Genomic DNA, 20062 nt, shown 5'->3' with positions numbered 1-20062 from the left:
AGAGGAATGTGCAAGTAAGAATACATGATGCAATGCAACCCCTCTCTGGACACATAGCCACACTGGGTCCAGTGCAACCACCCTGCAACTCTTCCAGTAACACAATGAAGGTGGGGCCACAGCCACACCAGGCAGCTGGGGATCGCCTTGTACGTGACTTGCGTTATGGGAAACGTACTCCAGAGCAAGATTGCCAACTCATGCAAATTGGCTGCTGAGATTTCTAGTCACGTCACTGTCTTAAGAGGAAATGTAAGCTCATTTTTAGAACTTTTTAGGTAACAGTAAATGCCGGACAGTAACTAACAGTTTTTGTCAATTTCTGTAACTTTTAATCAACCACATTTTCATGCATCAGACTTTTTGGTGTATCAGGCTATAATAGCATTCTAAAAGCTTTGATAATCAAATACTTTCAATGCGAAGTTGTCAGTTTTCTAAGTAGGGAGAAGAGGAAAACAGGTGGGAAGAATGGTCTGGTAGTGAAGGGAAAAGTCCAAGACTTGGGATACCAATGGTCTATTCTGCTGTGTATTTCCTGTTTGAGAAATCATAAAATAAGGAAAATATTTCCCCACACTGCATAGGTGTTTTTGAGATTGAACACTTTAAGATTATGAAGAACTCAGAATGGAATCTAGGTAAGTACCTAAAATAGATATGCAGGCAACATAAACACCTAAGGGAGCAATTAAAATGCCTAAAGGTAGAGCTGGTGCCATTTTAGACACCCTGGGGTGGGCACCCCACTCACCTGGATGGTGATGGCAGAAGTGACACAAAACCTAAGACAGACACATGCCCTCCTGGAACAGCACACAGGATGCTCTAGGTTACTGAAAACAGCACTGAGTCTACACTTTGGCAATAAATCATACTGCTAAACTGGTTTAGCAACTATGCATTCACTTTGTGAAGGAAGTAAAATGAAAGTGATTTTTGAAAAACAAAATAAAATACTAAAATAAATTTTTAAGTATACAAATATTGCCCAGTCTCTCCTTGTATCAGATTTGCAAACACACAATGCGTCAAACACAAGACATGGATTGATGACACCAAGTATTTCCACACTAGCATCGTTCCTCAATTGCTATAGTTAAGTACAGAGGGGTTCTTTTAAATACTGCTGGTGCTGGTATGTTCTTTAGGTATGAATGGTTAATGGATCTCAATGGTCATATATACGAGGATCCACTATATTTTTTTTTCTTTCCTATCCCACTTTCTAAAACCTGGCACACAGTAGAGCTAAGTATTGCAGAAAGCTCAAATCACACTGTATTTTTGCAGCAGTCTCACATTAGTTTTCCTGGTCTATAGAAAATCAGGAAAGAGGAAACAGGATTTAGATCACTTTTCGTCTGCTTTACTTCTGAAAAAACCAAAAGCACAGCAGTCTGGTTTACTTCATTCTCTTTCCTGCTGGTGAAGATACAGCTGACAAAAAGCTGAAAGGCTCTTGCATATGTGTGCAACCTGCATCAGAAATGAATCTTGTCCCCGGCCTTGCCATTGCCATGTCACTTTACCTCTGCAAATCTCTCTGTTGAGAACAGGCAGTTTTGACAGCAACAGAAATTTTTGGAAAGGCTTTTTTAGGATGTAAGAAGTTTTTGTGACCACCTTACCAGCACTTCTTCCATTTTCAAATTCCAGACAACAGGTGGCAAAGACAATCTGATGGCCCACTTCACCCAGGTTTAGTAAAAAGCAATTTGAAGGTGTTTATACGTTATATCCTCAGTAACAGTATCAACAATGGAAAAATCTAAGAGCTCTTAAATATATCTGCAAAAATCTGATTCTCCCACAATTACAGTGGGGGTAAAAAGGAAAACATTTAATAACTAACACAAGTGCATTCCCACTCCTGATGGTACCATATCAAGTCTCTCCCAAAACATAATCTCTGTCCTTCAGCTTTAAGTGAAAGTTGCTTCTGAAATACTCAGTAGTGATCATTTCCCTTTTTAATAGGGAAAAGCTAAGCAAGTTGAGCAAATTACTCTAGTGTCTCATTTCCTGCTAGGGACCAGCTCTTTTTTCTCCTGTTTCCTTCTCAGTTTCAATTAATTAGCATGACACCACCACAACTAAATGGTGTATGTGCAAGAGAACTAACACTTAATCAAAGGCTAGGGACACTATTATGTCATTTTCACACATGAATTGTGTAACGTTAGAAGACAAAGTGAAGGTGAGTTAGACCTGACAAATGACTTGGATGTGGGGTGAGTCATTTTATCAATATTTCAAAGCCTAAGAAAGAAAAGTACTTTCTACATGCGGGCATACACACATATAGAAAGATTCAGAGGAGGAATAGGAAAACATGATCATAGAAAGCTTTAATTTGAGGACATACTGAAAAGTATGCGTGTGATCGGGTGAGGGTACTCTGCTTCCAAATGAGAAAGGAAACAAGTTTATTTTATAAGTAACAGTTAAATGTTCAAGCAGGCAATTAAAGTGCTTTACCGAGGCCATTTTGGGATACCAAACACTTTGAAGATTATATATTCCCTCATATTTCATGTTCAATGTTCCTCTAAGTAAAATATGTGGTTCCCTTTAGTTACTCAGTTATGAATTGTACTTTAAAGGCAAGGGGACATTTTTGATAATGCACATCTTAAACTTTTCATTAAACTACCAAATTTGAATTCTACCTTTTTGTGCACTCTGACATTTTTGTCTGGCATTTTCATTAATTTTGCGACATACATAAATGTAGCTGAAATGTTAACTGATCAATACTTTGTCTCTCTCATGTAGCACTAGAGCGAAGCTCCCCAAGGACCACGCAGCAGTACAGAAATTAAATGTGTAAAATATCAAATGTTAATGTTAAACACAGCAGCACTTACTGTATAACGACTGAAAAGGCTAAAAGAATTCCAAATGGACAGATGGTAGCACAAATTATCTACAATCACATTTAAAGATTAAAGTTTGTCCCGTAAAATAATTCATTGACTCACGTTGAAGTGTGTCCTTTTACTGATAGCTCAGTTGTCCAATTATTTTTGTGCTCATTACAGTGAGAAATGACAGTATTGGAAAAAAAGAGTGCACACTTTTTTCCCCCTACGTTGCACCCACTGACATCTGCAAGAACACAAATGTCTGGTCAAGAAGCTGATGGAAATTAGGCCCAATTTAGTAGACACTTCAGTGCCACAGTAGATTAATCTAAAGAAAAACCATCCACTTTTGCATACTCTAATAATTAAAGTTCTTCTGCCTGAAACGTACCATATTAATTACTGAATAAAAAAAAATATAAAAATTAACTGCTAAATAATCCAAAGGTCTGTTTTAAATAGAGAAAATCATGTGAATTTACAGCAAAGGCTCTCTCTATGTATTCTATCCTTTTCCATTGCATTTAGGAGCTTAAGAAACATAAACACAAGCACGTAACACATTCTTGATCAGCTTCTAGACATAACAGGGCTATACGTGATATAATAAAGCTGTTTTAGAACTGAAACATTAATTTAACATTGTTGCTACACATTTCCTTTATTTAACAGGAAATAAATATGAAAAAGGAGGAAAGAATATCAAATCTTCTGAGAGTTCAAATCCAAAGTCATATTTGAGCCAGATCGACCTATGTTTCATGAGCTATTTACAAATACTTTTGAATATCTGAAAAATAACAGCTAATAACATGTCACAGTTATATTAGCATGAAAACATAAAAAATTATGTCTGGGTAGCAATTATTCTTCTGCTGTGAATTACTGAGGCACAGAAAAAAAAAATGGAATCAAAACCTTAAGTCATTCAGACAAAATCCCAGTGAAGGCGATGAGCTTATGAAGTTCAATGGAAACAGGTAAAATACTGTTTAGTTGAGGAAATGCATAATCTAGAACATTGAAAACTTAACCACCAGGTTTCTGTATTTCTAGGTACAGCATGGGTAACGGCGGTCATTGAGCTGGTGTCTTTGGACAGATTTGAGAAAGAACCATCCTAAACCTTTAATAAAGCATTTCCTTTCCTAAAATGTCCCAAATAATATAAAGGTTTGAGACAGGTAAGTTCTGGAGTATAAATAATCAGCAAGCCCCTTCAAGGAACACTTTCAGTCTTGACAACTAACATTGTGACTCTCCGAGGAGAATGACTTTAAAAAGAGCTGCAGCGAACACTTCAATGTGCAAAGAGCATAAAGCAGGTAACTGTAGCTTATTATAGAGTCACCATGTTAATCAAGGCTTTCTGTGGGTTTCCAAGAGTAGTCCTCCTTTCCAGATCTCTCATTAACTACAACTAACTCAATACATTTCTGAACACTTCCATAACAGTGGCCCCATCAGAAAGCAAAGACACGGGGTGAGGTACAAGAAAAGGGTACCTGTAATTGTAACACCAAGAATGTGGGACAATGGGAAATCTGAAAAATCAACCCTCACATACGTAACTTGTATGAAATGGCTGTAAATCTGTATTGGGATGTTATCCATCAAGGTGCATCTTCAAATCCAACAGAAATGGAGAAATGGTTAGTTTTAACGTTTACATCTCGTACATTATTTATTAGTCTGTCTACAGAGCTGGAAACCTCCAGAACAGCCTACTTCTCACCTCCTTTCTGGCACTGACATTTCACTGTGACATTCCTCAACCTCTGGGAGACAAGTTCAAGAGGAGATACGATTTGTGTAACAGTGAGGAGATGAAAATGAGACATATAAGTACAGCTTTTTTATAGAATCTATTAAATTCCAGCATAACCTTAGTGCAAGCATAATTCAGCATTACATGTGCAAGCGAATCACTTTCAAGATTTTCAAGGGCCTATACTGGCTATGAAACTCCAGAAACCATCTAAATCCAAAGCTTATGATCATGATAGAAGTTCATGTAGGTTTGACTTGGCTAACAAAAACTTATCAATGTTTGGCCCAACAGAGGGATGATTTGATCCTTGGACAAAGTAACATCAGGTTGAAAAGCACAGGATGCACTCTGGATGCAGAGCAGGAACACATCTGTGAAGGCACAGCACTGATGCAGTTGTGATGTGTCCATAACTACCACAACCACCACACAGCAAAACAAATACTAAGACGAAACTAAGCAAAGCAGGCTTTTGAGATATAAATATATATAAATAAAATCAGGAATATGTTCCTACTGCAATACACTATAACTACAGTAATGACGTATACGCACTACAGACCTCAATTCTCTGTTTTATGTGTTTTCAACTACTTATTAAGACATTGAATTTCTTCTATGATTGGAAACAATTACAATTTCACAGCAACACAACTTCTTCCATGGCCACTGCAGCACACCATGAGAAAGAAATAATTTCCTCTGCCCCAAAATATAGGATGTCTTTCCATTTCCTTTCTTCCACTGATGACAGGTGGGTGTTTCACACCCGTATTAAAATCAGACTTGGACAGATGAGTATTTACTAACTGGAACAGTAATAGCAACATGAACTTTTGAGTTTTACGTAGAAACACGCATTTTCCTATGAAATTTTGATCGTTTTAAACTGAAATAATAATAGATCATCTTTCTAAATTAAACAGCAGCAAGTATATTTAGATTTTTGCACACAGTGTAGTTACTACAGACGTCAGTAAAAGTATAAAAACCCTGAGAGTTTGAACAACACATGTATCTCCTGTACTCTTGATGAACATTGCAACCAAGGACCGACAGCTTGCTGCCATCATTTGACAGGCTACAGGGGGGGTTTAACAAGTCACTTAGTACAAATTGAGTCCTGCTAGAAGAAATTCCCTGCAAAACAGCATGATTTTAGTGACACACTGAAGTACCCCATTTTACTGCTCCAGTGCAGCCAGCTCCAATGCCTGGTTTGATGTCTCCAAATTTCAGGCACCTGAACTTTAGGCACCCAAGCTCGGAGTACTGTCAGCAGACTCCCTCTATAATTATTCAAAGAAAGACTGAAAACATTCCCTGTTCCTATTCATGGTGGAGATGCTCATAACTTCAGTATTTCAGGCAACTTAATAAATTTAGGTGTTCCAGAAAGTGTGTCCATGCATACATTTTTACTCCTGGTGGGAATCCCTCAGGCAAAAAACAAACAGGGACTCTGGTCGTGTTTGTAGTTCACATGATTTTGAAAATAAAAAGATATCCATCTGGCAAACACAATGTAATCTATAATTATGCTTGGAATTTTCAAAATTTCACAGAAAAATAAAGGTTAATATTAATGAAGCTAATGTTTATGGAGAAATAGCAGTTTAATTTAAATCACTAAAAATGAATTCACTAAAATCTCAACTGTGACCACAGCTTGATGTCTAAAAGGTACTAGTTTGTTTGCATTGATGATTTTAAAGTTGGTTGTGTTTTATTTTGTTTTGGTTTGTTTTTTTGTAATCAAGAACAGTAAATCTTAGTAAGGAAGCAACTCTTTGGGTCCAGAGCTTTGTAGTTCTACAAAAGTTACAGGCATAACATATGTTGATATGTGGAGGACAAAATAACACTGATTTTATATTCATTACATGGAAAAGCATTCATGAAATGTTCAGAACAAGTTTTAGAGTAAATATGCAATATACAAGGGGGCCAAACAAAATTTAACAGAAATACTGTGTGAGAAGCTCAAGATAGATCTACAGTTCACTCACTGACTGTATTTTGAGTTGCATCGCTAGCTTATGTTATTTATACAATTATAAATTAAAAAACCCCAACTGTTTCTATCTTGTTTGTGTGACATTTTAAACTTAATTACCTTTTTTAAAAAAAGTGAATAAACATTATTTATGGTATCTTTATAATGCAAAGTTTTAAATAAAAAAAAATCAGGCCCCCCCCATCAACACTGTATTTTCTCTCGGTCTAGAACACAAATACACCAGGGTGATTAACAATAATATAAGGAAGATCATACCAAAAAAGCAGCGAGACTTCTTGGGGGGGAATCCCAGTCAAAGCAACTGCTAATGTAGTAGGCGGCATTTATGAGCACCATGATACAACGCTTCATCCGGATAAAGTTTCTTAAGAGTAGCTGTTAAAAAGATGAAAGAATGAAAATGTTTCAAAACACCAAAAGCTTCAGAAAAGGCTCATGCTTACAATATTGTCATTCTTAACCTCAGTGAATACTGAGAAAATAACCTGTTAAGCTCTCTAGCTCACAAATTGAGAGAGTTTAAAATCTGAGAGACTTGGAAGAGACAGAATGTTAGTTGTGCCAATTGATACTTGTTGAATTTAATTCTAAATGGTACACAAATTGTTGTTCAATTTTAAAAAGCCACTTGCAAAATTTCACAAATTATTTTGTTAGTAAGATTTCGCAGTTTTATCAAGTAGGTAAGACTTTCCCCATTCTCAAGTACTTAGCAAATTTTGGTCTTTCTTAATAAAGAGATGCTGCAGGACACTAGTGTGAAAACATGCAAAATTTCTGCTCTAATCTACTTAAGATCACCTGCACACTTTACATCCAATTTTTCCTTCATTTGTAACAAATTTGTCTGCTGTGATGTATTTTAACCACCCGTTTTTAAGTATTTGTAACAGTAACTTTAACTGCATACATTCAATCTATATAGAAATGAGACATAATAGCGCTGGGTTTTGATTCAGGACAACCCTTAAATCCCCTAAAATGGCAATACGCTTGACCAAAAAAAAGAGTGAACAAACAAGTGAATGATTTAATTTGTGTGTTGAGTAGCACAGAAAATGCTAGGTAGGTAAGACACATTCACCCTTGGAAAATGTGGATGTTTTAAAATGCAACCATATCAGTCATACATAAAGTTTCCTTTTTTTTCCTGCCCTAAGTGGGGTATCCCATGCAAGCTAATTAAAAAAACCCCCACAACCCAAAGCAGGTATTTAAAGTTTACTCCTCCTGCCATCTGCAAAAAGCACAATGCTATTTTCTGTTATGAAAGTGGGGAGAAGAATGAATCTTGAATAAAAGGCCTTGCTGTTTCTTTGGTGGAATAGTAGTGCAAAATGCAGTTTTAGTAACTGCATTACTCACAACAGTAAAGAAAGAAATATTTTGCCTCTTGAAATCTTTTTTAAATAAATACATCATTCAACTGATGTAAAATTCACCTAGCATACAATTTAAATTATACTCAAGTCTATAAGCTTTCAGCGAAATCAAAAACAGTTTTGAGACCTTCGCCTTTTCACTGCAAACAACAAATACCTTGTTCCCACAGTCTAACCAAAAGCCCTGTTCTCTCCATATAAAATACATCATATGTGGAACATGAAAAACTGAATCAAAGTAGTTCAAGTGGACAAAAAGTTTTGTGTTTAAATATATTTTTATCAAAACATTAAAACTATGAATGGCAAAAACACCTAGGAAAAAAAAAAGGGTCCAGACATTTCCTACCCACAGGACTCTCAAAAGTAATACAGAGTTTTAGTCTGCTTTCACCTTTGATTCGAACCTCACTCAACTAACTTATTTAAAATTTGGTTAAAAGAATGATAAAAGACTCTCTACCCTGCAACAAATGGAGATCTTTTGGGTCAAGGTTAACAGCAAAAATTTATGCAAGACTTAGTTTACATGCACCTGTGCTATAATCTGATATGTGTGGAACCTGATGGTTTCAACTGTGTTCTTATTCACGTATTTCATGGAAATTAAGCTGCAATTTATAGAGGGGATATAATAAACCCATGTATTTTGTTTCTGCCTTTTCCAACCTATCATATTCTTTTGTAAACAGGTAATGAAAATGTTATTCTTTACCCTCAGCAGTATGATACCAGATATTTGGATGTGCACACTTGATATTAAGGCTTTCGGAAAGGATTAGTGTTTCCTTACTCTTTACCTGTTTAGACAGTCTGTTTTCCTCTTCAATGTACTTCTGTTCTTTGGGCATTAAGGTTCGTATGCTGGCTTTCACCTATGCATTAAAATGTGTGTCAATATCTCAAGCTTACTCACTCTTTACTAATAACACATGCTTCAATTTGCAAAAATTACGAAGTTTCAAAGTCATGGCTGCCAAGCCCGCAACACATAAACGTACACAGAGGCATGAGTTGCTGCTCCTTACATTAGCAGCAATAGCAGTGGCAGCAGCAACAAAAAGAGTGGGTGTGCCAGGCAGTGGCAGAAGAGTATTCTGTAGTATACATCAAGGTTTAGAGAAAATGAGGAATGACAGAAATTCTCTACAAATCAGGAACAAAAGCTTTCATGAAACTGAACTCTTTAGCAGTACAAAAAAGCCAAAGTTAAGACTTACAGCATTAAAAATCACATCTATTTCAAGATAGATGACCCCCTTTGTTGGCCCTGTCAGCTCCTTGTTTTTCAAGACGTAGGCTTTCTGTTCACCATTTTGAATCTGCAGGAAAAGGACATGACAGCCGTCTGTCTCGCGGTCTCCGCTGAATACACCCCCCCGGTGACCCCTGACCCCCAGCTGCTGAAACTGACAGAGAACCCAAAACAACTGTGGCAAGTCTGACAAGTACCTGTTCATTACCAGGACCGAGTCTGTCAGGAAAAATTAACTATCATGGGATTCAACATGGCCGTGAATTGAGTATGTTAAAATTTTAGTGTTCTTATTACAGACCTTGGTTGAGAAATGACAGACACAGAGCTGCAAATCTTTTTTTTTCCTGGTTGTTTCCCCCCCCCCCCCCCCCCAGCGGGAAAAATTCAGAGCAGCATGTCAGGTGAATGAGACTTACAGACAGCAATGGTATAGCAACTTTGCCTAGAAAGTCAGCACTCCGATCGCGGTCTTCGTCATAAACTGTCACTTCAAGCACCGAGTGGATGTCTTTAATATTGCTACAAAGGGAGAGGCACACACAGAAGAGAGAAGTCACCTACACCAGCAGGTACCAAGGACAAAAGCATGAAAGGTTAGCAAAAACAGATACCCATCTATTCTCCAACCGTGGCACAGAACAGAACTTAAGTAAACGAGGCATCCCTGCGTATAACCGAAATGCTTTCTAAGGGCTGCAGCAATCACTCGCTCCCTCTCTCTGCGAGGCTTTCCCAGCAGAAGTTTTCTGAAGGATGTTGCTTTAAATCTCCTACCTGGGGTTTGTGCCGCATGAGCTGCAAGGAGAGCCAGCGCAGAGCAGCACTGGGGGATTTACAGCGGCGAGCAGCAGGACTGAGAGCCTTTAAAGACTATCCCTTAAACACTGCTGTCCTTGCAGCAATTCCTACTGCAAATACCATGAAATCCATAGGTTTGTAAACGAAAACAATTACGAGCTACATGGGCACTTCCTTGCACTGAGAACAAGCTTTTTAATTCTGAAATCCTTGCTTAATTACAAGTATACAAGTCATTACAACAAATTAGGAACAAGCAATATGAAACGATGCATTTTTCAGCTACTACTGTTTTTTGCCTGCGAGCTATTAAACACTCTACCACCATGCACAACAAATGTCACTGTACATTGTAAACTCTCAAGTGAAAAATTCACATGCCTTATTCAGAGAAAAAAATAGAATTGTTTGAGAGAACCCATCTTTGATCAAATGGCTGATCTAGGAAATATAAATTCAAGCAAAGCAATTTAACTTCAGTAAAATATATGCCTCTAGATGAAAATGGATTGCTGGCCCAAAATTAATTAACAAATCTGAGGATAAATAAGTCAATGCAAATATACATAGAAGAGAGGTGAAAACTCTCCTTGAAGGCCTTTTGAGCTTTTCTATTTGATTCCTGATTAGTCTTTTGTCCTCTACAAAACCAGGCAATTTCTTATGCAGAGAAAACTGTCGAGCAGTAGGGGTTGATTAGTTATTGGCTCTATTAGTAGACAATTAAAAATAAATTAATGAAGAATTTAGCATCGTTTTGCAGATACCTAAATGAGAACTATGTTAATAAGCTTCCGAGAAGTACAACTGTTGTGAGATTTTTTCTTTTGTTCCGAGTTCATTCCTGAGAGCTCACTGCAGGGCAAGAAAAGCTACGGATGCCAAATATATGAATGACAAATTTAGAAGAAAAAAAAAAGAAAATAAAGATCAGACTATATTTTGAGATCAAGGGTAAAACATTGTATTTTCCATTATGATAAAGTGAAGTAAGTGTACACAAAGCTTCTACTGGTTTTGTAGTGAATTGTTAGCTGATTTCAGCAGCCGAGAAACCTGCAACTGATCAGTTTTCTACTCATTGGTGTCACATTGCAGTCAGATCGAGAGAAGCAGGGAGAAAAAGGCGGCAACTGAGCAAGACAAATAACAGAAACATTTTGTTTGTGGAAGACTTTTTTTCTATTTTGTCAGAGCCTTCTACTGTCTTCAAAATAACAGAAGGATAAAAAAACCCAACCGCATCACTTCCACTTAAACTAAATGTTTAAGACTGCGTTTTATCCAATAGCAGCATTGTGCTAGTATGATACTAGATCATATTGTGAGAAGTGCAGTTGGTAAATGGAAAGAACAAGCAGAAAGTATGTGATCATAATTCAGAGGAGTATGAAGGCATTTAAAATTCCTTCCTTTATATAGTTATCTAATGTTTATTAAAGTTAACAAACACATTTTAATGCAGGTCATAATCACAATACCCTTTTTTCCACCCCAAACTTCAGGGCCAAATCCAGTGTGATGGATTTGGCCCTTGAAACTCTCACTGAAGCTGGCAGGAGTCTGAAGTGCTTAGCATTACTCATACCTAGTCTCCAAGAAACAGACCTTGCTTTTTTACCTTTACAATGGTACCTCTTCTCTAATATTTTTTTTCATGTTTTTAATCCTCAAAAAAGTATTCAGCTGTTTGGTTTAGAAATATCAGTATGTCATCACTATCCTTCTTCAGAATCATTAGCAGGTATCTTTGATTCACACACATATCCCCTTCAAACCCTACCCCCGCAGCACCCCCCCCCCCCCAAAACACTCACAAAATCCAAACACCTACAATGTGAAGATTTTGTTCCATTCTGGATTGAGGTTCTTGTAAACGGTATGGGTCAGCAGTCTGTCATTGTTCAATTCAACTACACAAAATGGGTCACTTTTACCTATAAGAGAAAATTTGGAACAAAATTTATGAACTAAGAAAATCCACCATGAGCAAGGTTTATATAAAAATCAGTTTGGGTTTTGTTTTTTTTTTTTTCTTTTCCTAAGCTGCATTGTAATTCTCTCAGGAATTAATTCAGGGAAGTCCTATGGTCTGCATTATATTCAAGTTGATCATAACAGACTGTTCATCTCTGTAATCCTAAAAGAACATCTTTTTTGTCTTTAAAAAAAAAAGAAAAGAAAAGAAAAAAAATCACCATACAGACTTTTCTGATGAAAAAACAGCATGTTCCTAAAAGGTGCCAAGCACCCTTCTGAGACAGCTGAGAGAACTTTACTTTAATGGTGCCAATCCTACATTGACTGTAATGATAACATAATTAGAGCATTTTGATATGTAGGAAATGTATTATTCCATATTATTTGTAATAACATAGCACCTATGATACTTATCCAAAGATTACTATGCCCTACATGTTTCACGCTGTACAAATCCTCTCCCCAAAATAAAAAAGCCTTAAAGACAGTCTCAGATAAAAGCCTAATACCAGAGAAAATGGGCAAGTACAATTAAACAATGAGACGATATCAGCTGGAATGATGGGCTGTAGTCTCAGCACAGCAGAAGCTCAAGCGTGGTTGAGATTTTTGTATACATTAAAGCACAATGAAGTAGCTTTGCATATATTTACAAGAAGGTCCCTCAGCATGAAAGCCACCACAGGAGAAAGTATGAAGATGCTGCTTTGAAAATGTAATATGTAGATAATGGAAGCGGTATGCTGGACTGGATATGGAAGTTGGGGTTTTTTTAAGCTAAAGAAAAAGAATGGGGAAAGGAAGTGTGTGGGGGTGGGCGCCCCTGAATGTGAAATAAGCAGTTTACAGCCAATGACTGCAGGTGAGCAGTGCTTAGATACCAAGCAAAGAGCATGAAAAATCATGCAGACTGAAAGTTTAGGGGGATGACATGAAACTTAGACTAAACTTTTTCTTAGATATCCGCAAGGCCAAGGTTTGTATTTGGAAAGGAGAAGAAGGAAAGGAGACACCAGAATCTCATGCTTAACAACAGTTTGCTTGTGTAAAAAAGGAGCTCTCCAAAGAGGGAGGAAGAAAAAGTAGGGAAGATTGATATCTCCAGGGTTTTGGGGCAACCCTGAAATTTCCTGGAAGGGTAAGAAGGTGTTGTGAGGAAGATCTGAGGAACAGCTATGATGGAAGGAGCAGTAATGAAAACATGAGGAGCATGGTGAGAAGACAGTTGCAATAAAGAGGCAATAAAGGGAAGAAATCAGTGTGGAGTAAATTATTTAACTCGTATTTCAAATTATGACAGTAATGACAACCACTATAAATGCTGGCCAAGACAGAGGGATGCTATCCCTCCTACCTATTTTGATCTCCTCCAGTAATCAGAGGGAACAACATTTGCCTTTGGCACAGAATACAAGTGTATGCATTATTTTCATGTAAGGGTACAGATATGTAAGCAGAAAGCTGTAGAATAAATTACTGCTCCCAGAACCCAAGGGAACTTTGTCTGATGGAAGCTAACAACTGAGTTGCATACTACGAAGTGGCTCATTCTTGACTCTGGACTTTCTTTGGACAGCACAGTGTTTGAAAGTTATTGAGTGTTGGCATTGGCCTTCCACAATCAAATCTAGCACACTAAGCAATTGTATTTCACAATGTCTTCAATAATTCCGTACTGCTTTGTCGTGCATTATAAGAAGCCATAAATTGAGTAGCTCAATGGGGCTACATTAATGATATTAGGGAGGCATGTAATTTGTTTCATACCTTATACAAATGACAATGAAATCAATATTTAGACAAAGCTGTCCAGGGGTCACATCTCCCAAACTGCAGTATTGATTCAGACTACATCAGAGGTTAATGTGCATATTATTAACTTTAATGATAAAGAATAATTGTTTTAAACACATTGTGAATTAAAGTTAGAGTTGATGTTTACCTTCTCTAGAAAATAATATATTGCTGAATCTTTCCCATTAAACTTGAAAAATGATTAATTCATTAGTCAGCAGAGATGGATATATCATACATCTCAACGTTTTCCTACTTCACAAGCCTAAAAGGTGGTAGGAAACGTTAACATATTTATTTAGGTTGTTTAGGTTTCGGTATTTGAAAAAGAAACACCCAAAAGATAGTTAAAACAACAAGGCAGAACTGACATAGCAGGTGAGCTAGATGATATTACTTCATCTCCTTTTTTAAAGTATCATCAATCTTATTTGCATATGATGGTACAATGTGATTTGTGCTTAGTAATTGTATACAGACATAGGAAAATGCACTGCAGTGTCTAAAAGCCACCTTCTGTAAACAAAGAGAAAGTATTTACTACATTCATTTATTTTCCACATCTCCACTTTTTCAGTGACTCTCCTTATAGATTTATATGGACGTCAATCCACTTAAGAAAGCTAAATAATATGTAACATCAATCACAGAAGTCCTCGATCAAACCAAAGACAAACAGTTTTCAGAAATAAAAAAATCCCCCTTCACACTCAACATTTCATGTCTCCTCCCCCCTATAACTTGAAAAGAGTTCGAGACCAAATTTGACAAAAGGTAATATTGTAAAATAGTACAAGGGAAGGCCCAAATATCATGGCTGACAAGTAGAAGTTTCCCAGCTATGAATATCTCTACTAAGGAATACTGTTTTTACCATATGAGGAGGCTATGAAGTTCCCATATGCAAAACCCTTCACCATCATCTATGGGCACTTCTTCCATATGCTAAAACACTCATAACCAAGCTGGGTATCTTAAACGCAACACTCTTTGCTGACGTGCTAAACATATGGTATGTGCAAACGTTATTTGGATACCAACCCAAATAAGTGAACAGCATCCAGAAAGACAAAGCCAGAGCAATGTACAAGTACTTGGTGAAACTCATATCCATCTGTCATCTTTCAAGTTCTCATTATTAGAAAGAATAACTGCAATCTTAACCCTCACTGAAAGCCATGGCAACCTGCTGCATTGCCAGAGTGTTCAAAATAGTGGGATCATTCCCAATGAAAGCCTTAAGAGAGCACTAAAATATTAAAGACATCATCTTTGGGTCTCCTTGGTCTCTAGGAGGACCAAGGAAACCGGGAACTTACAACTTATATTCATCATTATATTATTCAAAACCAGTATCTTAAGCACAACACATACTCTAACCAAGGCAGCCTCAGACAGCTTCTGTCTAGTTAATGTAACTAGTGCGGTTTTCCTCAATTTTATATAAAAGAACCACACATGCTCAGAACAGTATGCGTTGTCCATCTAGCAGTTCTAAAAGTATACTTAAAAACCTTTGATTAGACTTGTGCTGCCTAAGCTCAATTACAATCATTCGAAATTATGTTGTTGTCACAGGTATGCCTTTCACTATAGACTAAATCACGACTGTCATATATCACCATATATCATCTGTCATATGTCAAGAAATTCTACCCAAATCCCTGTGTCTACTGAGGATCTTCCAACTAGCTCCCTGCTTGATGCCTTTTGTAGGCCTCCAGCTACTGTTCCAGTGACTTTAGAGGTACTTAACTCTATTGATCAGGAGGACATCCACAAAGGTCTTCTGAATACAGCCCTAAATGTGTGCTCAGTGCTGTGCAAGGGTAAGATGACCACCACCTGCTTAAGGCACTTACACATTAAAAACATGCTCCCAGCACCACTGAAACCAGCACTTATGATTTTGAGCAATCCCATGACCTTAGTGGGACTAATCACTATTACACTTAGCACTGTTGGAAGGAATTCATGATACAAGTAGTTAGGAAAAACCAGTGAAGTACACCTTCCAATTTACTGAAATCAGACCTGCAGTAAACCTCAATAAGAAGTAAAACAGATCTCATTAATCCATTTTGTTGCTGTAACATCTCATGCTTTTTGGACTCTACTTGTACAGTCCTAAGGACTCCTGAAATGACAGAAATAAAGTGCTAAGTTACATAATATGCATAATAATCTGCAAGGGAAAGCAGAGTCTCTTTTGATGGATCTCCCTCACCTCTTTTTGCCCTTTATCCATTACAGACCTGGACTGTCTGAGAATGTCCCCTAGAAGGAACTCTACTTTGTAATGTAGGCTACCACTGAAAAAAATTAAAGTACTACTTATCTTTTGAAGCTTCCCATTTTACTCATCATGCCACACATTGCATCTAGTTTGACAGATATCCTTGTTTTGCTATGCTATATTGCATTTAATCTTTAGACAGTCAGCAAGACTGGAGCACAAACTGAGATTACTTTACTTAGATCTAAGTAAAGTATTTTACTTCAGTCAACCCTGTGTCCTTCACGTTGTGCCCTTCATGTTAATTAACATGTTAGTCTTTTACTTGTCACCTTACTTCTCAGAACTACCACATCCCCCTGGATGAACTGTATACCCATCAGCTGAAACCTGCCCAACTCTACGACAGTGGTTAAGCTGCAAGAGAGGCTAACCAGGAACTAGAGAGCTCTTATTTGTTATTTGCTTCAAAACTCAAAATCTCCCACAGCCCAGGAAGTCCTTCACAAAAGAAATAGTCGGTTCAGAGCTCAGATTCATTCTCTGGATCTCAGAAGGCTGGCCGCTGGAACAACATTTTTTCCTCCAGCGAGTATATAAAATACACTTTTTCCTCACAGAAGAGAGACCTAAATAGTGACAAATTTTAACTGCTTCTCAAAATATTTAGAACTCAACCTCCACACAATTCTAGCTTCTGGATGTTCTTCTCAAGTAGCTACAGCACCACATCACCTAACAGTTTTGCTGTGTTTTTCACTTGTAAAAGTTTGGGAAAGGCCCTTTCCACCAGTTCAAAGACCACAGGACTTCCACATTTGTAGATTAGCCGGCTCGCTATGCTGGAACTCATCAGCAAGCACCAAAGATGTTAGGTGGCTTGTGAACCCTTGTGAACTGATGTTCTAGGGCTGGTGGACTGGTCTCAGACACGTATCACTGCAGCCCATCTTCCAGGCTGGAGGTGAGCTCAACTCTGCCCAACAAAACGTTGGGCGTCATCTCAAATCCAACTCCAAAAGTACTGCTTTTTCACAAGTGGCCAAATGACATGTGACCAATTCAGATGCAAGTATCTTTTGCTTGTATAAATATGAACTTTACCTGAAAATTAGAGCTGTCAAACTGCAATACAATATAATTCATATTTCTGGGCAAGTTAAACAGATACAGCCTTCAACTGTCCCTGAGGGGGAAGTTGTCCAATAAAAATTTTGATTCTTGGTAGATTGTTTTCCCAGCAAAAATTCATTTTGGGGCACAGCAATTCTTCCAAATAGGGACTTCAATTCAACATAATTGCACTTCTGCACTCACTTTCTAGCTCCAATTGTACACAAAGCAGAGTTCTCCTTGATGAAAAGCTATCAAAGCTTAAATTTACATTTCTTGCTTGCCATGTTTTGCACAAGTTAAACTGTGATGTCCTTTTATTATAAAAGTCTAGTAAATACATGCATTTGTCTCCAGAAAAATGCATGTCATCTGCATATTATTTGGTTAATATTGTAGAAAAGGAGACTTTAGTAAACAAACATATGGACACATCCATATTTTATGCAGTAAGATGATTCCCTCTTTTAGAGTGGCAAAAACCACCTGTGTACAGTCATAAACATCTTGCTCTTCTGTTTTCAATCTTTGAAAATCCAGCCTGTAGGAAAGAAAATAAAAAAACAGAAAGACCACCAGTCACTGTAGAACAACTCTTTCTTTCCTAATCAGGGCTGCCCTGGACTCTTACAAGGAACTACCATGGATGCAATTGCTTTTCAGAGCAGATGCAAGCCAATAAGCTTACGGCAGATCTACCTGTCCCCTGATAAATTTATTGTACTTCATAAGGATTAATTCCCAAGGGACAGCAGATAGCATGGGGCGAGCTCCCCATGAGCCCTGTAGAGATACTTCTACCATGGCTACAGGAAGCATGCATTGCTTCAGTATACATCCAGAGACACAAACAATTTCCTAGTTTTGTTTCTTCAACAGTTTTCTCAACAAAAGGACCCATGTGGCAGGCTAAATAGAGATTGGCATTTAGTATTTACCTGCCACTGATCAGTCCATAAAGTTATATGAAGTGACAGAAAGTCAGCTCCAGCATTGGGTAGACCATGAACTGATTTTATGCAAATCGCTGACTTTATTCTGAACTAAGTATTACATGAATTTTTGCATTCTTGAAATTACATTATCAAAACTGAACTAGAATCACAAAGACTACCAAAAATGTTTTGGAGAGTTTAAAAATTTAATAAGAGATTCCAATTCCATTTCTACTTTTAACAGTCAAGTTCACAAACAACTTCACAAAGTTCAACCACGTTTGACGTGGTTATGAAAGCTGAAATATTGTTTGAATATTTCATAGGCTATTATGGTTCTCCCCTACGGCTGGCCATGCCTGTCCATTATGGATCTAAGTCCCCACAGCCAAAAAAGGCCTTTATTTTGGGGGAAGACAAGACAGCCAGTTCATGACTCTGGGGGGGCAGTGCCACTCATGCAGACGCTAATGTCACTAATGTTGTTCCAAGCTCCCTGCCAGCCAGCTGCTTGCAACAGAGCAGTCAGTCTGACCTTTGGCCAGGAGAAGGAATGGCTCAATAGCATGAGAAGCTGCCTTATCTAATGGATTAAGTACAGGACCCAAGCCAAATGCCAGCTTTGACAAGGACTTGCTCTGTCAGCCTTAGCTGAGTCAGTTAACCTTTCTTAGTTTTCCATCTTTAAAATGAGAATGATAATTCCTCCTTAACAGTGGCGCTGCGAACATGTTGCAATGGACTGGTATCATGAATGTGTGAGATATCTTACCAGGCAATTCAATGTAGTGCCACAATCATGTTAAATTCATTTCCACAGAATACTTACAGAAAAAAAAAAAAGTTAATAATCACAAGTCATCCCTTCGCTGTATATTTAATTCTGAATGCGATGGTTAACCAAAAATGCCTTTCAAATCCTAATTTTGCCATTAGTATCCTAAAACTGCTACTTTCTTAAAATAAAGTAGTTTTGCAGTACATGATATTGGACCGATGTCTTCAGGCAACCTATATGATAGGACCAGGTGAGATTTTATCTACCATAGAATACTGCCCATCTAGTAGATTTCCGTACTTTGTGAAGATAATTCAAGTGTATATTGAAATCCGGTTGCACTAATTGATAGAGCAAATTACTTTTGGAACCCTATTTCCAAAGGGCCTCTGAATTTATTCCTTCAATTTTACATGCATGGGCTTCCATACCTTTGTGAATTTAACGTTTGTGTACATCACTCTGACATTTCCTAGCATTTGAAGAACAATTTCAAAGACTATTTTTGCACATGTGGTATTAGGACATTTTAGTAGAACAGATTTCAGCAAACTCATTTACATTCTGCACATTTAGCCATCTTGGTATCTTCATACTACTTTCAAGTACTTTAATCAAAATTTTAACATGGAATTTTCTTAGAAGAGAGGCTGAATTCCAGACATAAAACTAGAAAAGAAGAAAAAAAAAAATTTCTGCCTCACTTTCTATGCTTAGTTTCTGTTCTTCAGAGCAGGAGAAGCCTGAAAAGCTTTTGACTGTAAAACTAAATATCACCGAGCTCTTTAGTAAAATCTGTCTGATACACCAGGTTCTGAAATCACAGTACCCAAAAAAACCCGCAGACAATTGATTAATAATGAGGTCAGAAATACAAATAAATTTACTTCTAATGAAGACTGGAGACACAGTAATCAAAGTGTTAAAAATTCATTTCATGCACATCTCATTTGCCTCTTAGCTGATATTTATCACATAATTCTGTGAGAAAGTAGAGGCCTAAGATGCTCCAGATAAATGTCTCAATTAATTGTACAGAGGTAGCCCTCTTTGAGCTGAACCAGAGCTGTGAGCTCTTTATTAAAAGCACTATTCTGTAGCCTGTAACCTTGTTCCTTGACTCCTCTCTA

At 37.4% G+C, this 20062-nt stretch overlaps 1 protein-coding gene across 6 annotated transcripts in view; it reads right to left on the bottom strand.

Annotated features, from left to right (window-relative positions):
- MCTP1 (multiple C2 and transmembrane domain containing 1) overlaps positions 1-20062 on the bottom strand; it is a 292805-nt gene that overhangs the window by 91158 nt on the left and 181585 nt on the right. For all 6 annotated transcript variants that reach the window (XM_052778226.1, XM_052778227.1, XM_052778229.1 and 3 more), the window contains 5 exons: positions 11931-12033; positions 9715-9817; positions 9261-9362; positions 8841-8915; positions 6914-7033 (listed from right to left, as the gene is read on the bottom strand). In XM_052778226.1, the coding sequence (XP_052634186.1) occupies positions 6914-7033; positions 8841-8915; positions 9261-9362; positions 9715-9817; positions 11931-12033 (503 nt within the window). The remainder of the gene's footprint in view (positions 1-6913; positions 7034-8840; positions 8916-9260; positions 9363-9714; positions 9818-11930; positions 12034-20062) is intronic.

Source organism: Harpia harpyja, chromosome Z (genome assembly GCF_026419915.1).
Source record: "Harpia harpyja isolate bHarHar1 chromosome Z, bHarHar1 primary haplotype, whole genome shotgun sequence".
Taxonomy (NCBI): domain Eukaryota; kingdom Metazoa; phylum Chordata; class Aves; order Accipitriformes; family Accipitridae; genus Harpia; species Harpia harpyja.
The sequence above is the reverse complement of the archived record's forward strand: the minus strand, read 5'-3'. Positions and strand labels throughout refer to the sequence as shown.